Source organism: Triticum aestivum, chromosome 7B (assembly GCF_018294505.1).
Source record: "Triticum aestivum cultivar Chinese Spring chromosome 7B, IWGSC CS RefSeq v2.1, whole genome shotgun sequence".
Taxonomy (NCBI): domain Eukaryota; kingdom Viridiplantae; phylum Streptophyta; class Magnoliopsida; order Poales; family Poaceae; genus Triticum; species Triticum aestivum.
This window is the reverse complement of record NC_057813.1, coordinates 224,007,795-224,013,291: the sequence shown is the minus strand read 5'-3', so window position 1 is coordinate 224,013,291 and position 5,497 is coordinate 224,007,795. Positions and strand designations below refer to the sequence as shown.

General features: G+C 46.9%; 1 protein-coding gene across 1 annotated transcript; it reads right to left on the bottom strand.

The window, feature by feature from the left end:
• Nucleotides 1–248: 248 nt before the first annotated feature.
• On the bottom strand, nt 249–5,001 carry LOC123156615 (uncharacterized). Its single transcript, XM_044574764.1, has 3 exons — nt 3,073–5,001; nt 2,784–2,979; nt 249–858 (listed from the first exon to the last, which is right to left on the bottom strand). The coding sequence occupies exons 1-3, from the start codon at nt 4,843–4,845 to the stop codon at nt 602–604; spliced, it is 2,226 nt and encodes a 741-aa protein (XP_044430699.1). The 5' UTR covers nt 4,846–5,001; the 3' UTR covers nt 249–601.
• Between the last annotated feature and the right edge of the window lie 496 nt (nt 5,002–5,497).

Here is a 5,497-nt window from a genome sequence, read left to right as displayed (position 1 = left end):
GTTGATTCTCTCATGCGGCAGACCAAGCCTCCACGCAATAATGTCGTAGGCGCAGGCTACAATGTTTGCTGACGTGAAGGTGTCGAACCAGTATCGCCGACCGACGTGCTGGAACTCAACACCGAACCAGTCAGACGGCCGCAAAAACACATCAACTATGCTCTCTAATTTTGCAGCCCTCCAAATCAATTGAGGTGTTCAACTTTGATTTTGTTCATGATTTTGACCGAGTCAGCAATTTCTCAAAATAATCGGCAACAACCAGGCTAAATCACATTAATAGAAAAAAGCGTCGACATGCGACAATGTAGCACCACAATGACATGCGACAATGTAGCACCACAATGTGCAGCTAAACCCTTCTACTGGTAGGAGATAAGCCAAACCACTAAAGATAGGGGAAACGAAAACATTCATGGCATCAACATACTGAAACAGCTCAGTGCATTAGTCACTAAATAAAATGCAGAACTCCTACAAAGGATTCAGCATGTACTAACGCAAGGATATCCTGACAAGCTTTTTCTGACTTGTTTGTCTGACATAAATCTGACAAGCATGCAATAGTCTTATTCAACTCTGGCTGTTGAAACTCACTGAGTTATGGGCCCAACATCTTTAGCTCCTCGTCAGTGGCCAAGACAATCGGCCTCGATAGCACAGGGAACCCTGGTGCATAGTAGCTGTTCACATCGGTTGCAAACTTCAGGTCCCTCCGAGAGTCAAAATAGACAAAATCGGTGTCTAGTATGTCTTCTGCGTCCTTTGTTCCATATGCAGTAATGTCAGACATAAAGTACTCTGTGGAACACGGATAAACAATCTTCCTTGCAGAAGCCTCGCCAAAGTAGCAACGTCCTGTTCGCAAGACCAAACTAATTACAAAGATAATTGTAACACACTAGAAAAATATGTACACATCAATAATAGCACATAATTGTTCAGCTTATGTAATAATTTCCATATTAAAGCTATACTCTACAGCATGTCATGTGCACACAATATACATCTAGATTGTATGCAAATATGACAATCATTGAAGCGACCAGAGAGGGCTGAGCGGAAGCATACTCAATACGAGGGGAAGTGCACATCACGGATAACTATATCGGACAGTGTAACAAAGGGGCAGGTAGATTAAATAGCTAAAAGAGCATAATTAGAACTGCAGTGTCAAGATGGTCGCAATTCTACAGAGAAATGTGAAAAAAACACAAAAACAAACAAAAATTGGAACTTTTCAGGGTATCTTTCGATCGCAGGTCCTATGGATTAATGTGGTTCAGCAGGCCCGGAAGAACTAAAGTCATATGGGCAGCCCGGTGCATGTAGCTCCCGCTTGCGCAGTGTCCGGGGAAGGGTCCGACCACTTTGGCTGTTTTCTGTAAGAGGCTGTTTCCAGGACTTGAACCCGTGACCTGAGGTCACAAGGCAGCAGCTTTACCCCTGCGCCAAGGCTCCCTTTCATGAACTAATGGCATATCCTTCATTCGTTTTAAATGTACAGTAATGAATTTACAGATCTACGCTTCTGTGGCACAAATAACAAAATAACACAACAATTTACTATTAGACCAATCACATAACCCCAGTTTCTGTGACAGGTTATTAACGAACCACAATCCCTTCATCCCTGTCTACTTGCATTATATTCTGACAGCTTGTGAGTTGCACTAGGCTGTCAGTGTCTTTTTCAGACCTAGCCTCCCCTCCTCTCCTTTCCATCTCTTTAGGTGTCTTCCTCTCATATGCAGAATAGGAAGTCCCGCTTCAACATATACAGATGTGATTCTTATCCATACATCCACTGGACAAACCATAATCCACTGGACATATACAGATGTAACACTAAAAGTGCCTACCACCTCGCCAAATCCATGCTGCAGGGGTGATGAACAAGGGAACCATAATCGACGTTGCTTTGTGCGGGATGGGAATCAGAGAGTTGAGTTCAACAGACGGATGCAGTCATGCAGCAAGTTAGGAGAACTCGGAATCAAAAGAGATGGTGAAGCATTCAACAGAAGTGGTAGTGGGCCACATCGGCGATCAAATCAAACCAGGCTGACTCAAAGTAAAGACAAGATGCAGACAAGGCTCAAGCTTCAGCTACATATTTACATGAGCAGAGCAGTCACTGGTAGAAGCTGGGTCGCGGCAACGCATCTAGCCGATTGAGCCTCCACAGCCCTTGAGTCAAGCAGCCATGGATTAGAGGGAGGGAGGGAGGGAGGGAGGGAGGGAGGGAGAGATGGAAATGCTGACAGGTGGTAGCTACTAGTGCAACTGGCAAGGCTTTATTCAACATATTAAAAGTAGAGCAGGAGTGACGTAAGTGTCTGTTACTAGAAACATTTACCCAGAAGCTGTGGTTATGTGAAGAAAAATATAAAAAACTAAAGTTCTGGTTTTTTGCATTACATCTGCCCCAGAAAATAGTAGCTTTGTGAAATTTACTCAAATATAATCGACAAGGCAAGAGGCATTTCAAAGAAAGCATACTTAGATACTTTTCTTTCCACCAAGCTAGAATTAACAGGTTCAATTGTCACTTTCACAGGTCAGTGTAATAGCAGAGCATACTAACCGAAGTTTGTATTGATATGAACAGTGAGAACTGAACAGAGTAATGTCAGTCATATCAAAAATATATCTAGCTACATGATATGCAACAGGGTTCATGCACCATGATCATGGAGATCTAATTATCCAAACCAGTGGCACACTGATGTCCCACCTTAAGCTCAGGCTGCTTGTACCAAATGGCAGGAACAAATACTTACCACTATATGGCTGTTGCAAAGGGCAGCAGAAATTTGGTTTTGGCGGCTGAGGATATGAAACCCAGAATTCAGCAAAGAAAAGTGTGTTCTCATCCTGTGATTCGGGAGTGGCCATAAAATTAACACGGTAGCACACTGTGAATAAAGGACCCCTTTCCTCCACACCACAAATGAAGTTCAGCACATATTTTGGTTCCTGAAACAAGTAGTAAGGTCGACTGAATCAAGTAGGAGAGGATGAAGATCTAAAAAATATGCAGCAATTAAAGATGAAAACAATTGTACATACCCAAGGATGCTCAGAGGCATACTTATCCAGTAGTTGTGCAAGCTTAAAACGAATGAATTCAGTCTTGCACCCATGTCCTGATCTCTTTCTTGACAGTGTTTTCAATGCCTCTTTGCATAGTTTAGGAGCCTGAGCCTGCAACTCATTCTGCACATGTGGAGTGATTTTGAATTCCCCTTCCAGAAAGGCAGCTATTTGATTGCAAACATCAGGGGATAACACCCTGCTCGAAGTTATCAAAGAGGAGAGCTGAGCAAATCTCGCAGGCACTTGTGCCAGCTGTTGGTAAAGCAATCCTAGGCCAGCAGGCAGAGGGTGTCCAGCAGCCTTGGCCGCCATATGAAAAATATTGGAAGAACCTGATCCTAGTGGAAACACTCCCGACAATTTCCCAAATAAGTCGCAAGTGTTGTCACGAAGGGCCTTCGCAGCACATTCCTCCGTCAATGTGGGGTCCAATGCACAGGCTAAGCATAGAAGGCCTTTTAGGGAACGAGCTTGTGTTCGAAGCATGTAGCAGGTGTTCAATATGTCATATGCTTGGATCCCCTTGCGGTCAGCCTCCGGGAGTGGACACCACCTGTCATACCAGATGGAGCTGATAATTACGTTGCTGACGGGATCCATGGGGCCATAGCAGTGGCCAGCAACAAGGATGCTGCGGATCAAGTGCTCGCAGCCCGCTGGTAGCCGGGAGAACACAGTGAGGTAGAAGGTTTGGATATACTGGAGGAGGCGCATCTTAAGGGACTGTAGGTATTCACAGGAGTTTCCGCACGCGGCATTTAACCTGTGCTTTTCTGCATTGGCCTCTGACAAACAATAAGATAGCCTCTCCAATCCAATATGGCGCACATATGTGATGTGGTATCCGGCTGGGCAGAGTGTGGTGGTGGTGCTGCTGCTGCTGTAGCCATCTCCGAGGTCAGAAATCTTGCTGGTGACTGCTTCTGCTGCAAGGACTTCTCCATGAAAGGTGATCTTCTGAACGTAGCAGACAGTTCTTCCGTTCGGCAGCAGGGCTACTTTGGCATCGTAGCAGGGCGTGTCCAGAGAGTGCACCAGATCGACAATGCCTTTGACATCGGCAATGTGGAGCTTCCGGCCACTATCCGCCAGAACACGGGCCGAGTTGAGCAGAATGTTCCTGGGGTACTGGGACGTCACGAACCGCACAAAGCTGTCGGGTGCAGTGTGACGTGCTCCGAGCGCCGCCATTTTGAGGGCAGCCTGCGTCCTTTCGGAGCCAGGGTAGGGGAGCAAAGGATTATCTGTGCCAAATTCATACTCGACAAGCATGACGGCAAGGCTAACATCGGCGCTGGACCAGAAGAGGTAGCGGGCGGCCTGGTCCTTGCTGAGGCATCCAAAGTAGCTCAGCATGAAATCAATGAGACCTTTGTAAGATTTCGATGCAATCTCGTCCCACTTAGGTTTTCGAGTGATTTTGGGGAGAGTCCTCTTGGACTTCTTTCGGCATGGAGAAGATGGCTTTGGGGTTGCTCCGATGTCGTGCGGTAGGACGGAGATGGTGTTGAAGATAATGTTGGAGACGGGATCGAGGAGGCCGAAACAGAAGCCGGAGCCTTCTACGAGGCGGAGGAGGTCAACGTCCGGCGGCATCTCCTTAACGGGCAGCCGATCGACCGCCTTGTCGTAGTAGTCGAGGATGAGGTCGAAGAGAAGCTTATGCGTGCCTTTGGACTGAGAGGCACTGTCGCACCTGCTGTACAGGCATGAGAGCACCCCCTTGGACGGGGAGAGGTCCGGCATCGGCGGCGACCTAGAGATCGGTTGCTGCAGAGGCGAGGCCGATCTAGGGTATGGCGGCGTAGGATGAGGATAGATGGCGATCTAGGGTTCGGTTGCAAGAGAAGGAGAGGCCGCGGAACGGGAGCTCCTTTTTTTTTTCTGACATCTGAACGGGGCTCCTATTTAGCGAGGAATAGGGATGAAACGCGCCAGGGCTATACGTCGCCCGTACCGATTCCTATCGACGCCTAGCGGGCCGGCCCATTTATCTGTTGTGGTTCGCTGCACGTTCGTCCTCGTTCGGTCAGTTTTTTTTCCTACTACTCCCTCTTTTTTTTTTGCGGGGGAAAAAAGGATTTATATTAATCAACCTGAATCAAGCTGATCCAGTACACAAACATTTACAATCCCTTCAAGGCCAGACCCCAGCCAAACTGCAGTTTTTATGTCTGTACAAGCTATACGAGCAAGCTCGTGACTAACCTGATTCCTCTCACGTTTAATAGCCTTCACCTGGACCCTCCTATCACCCCTGGTTCGCATTTTGATCTCATGGATTAGTGCAGCATCCTTAGATCGATCAACAGCAGCTTGGTTGATCATCATTGCAGCCACTGAGCTGTCCGTTTCAATGATAAAAGGCAACGAACTCCATTCCAGCGCAAGAGAAATT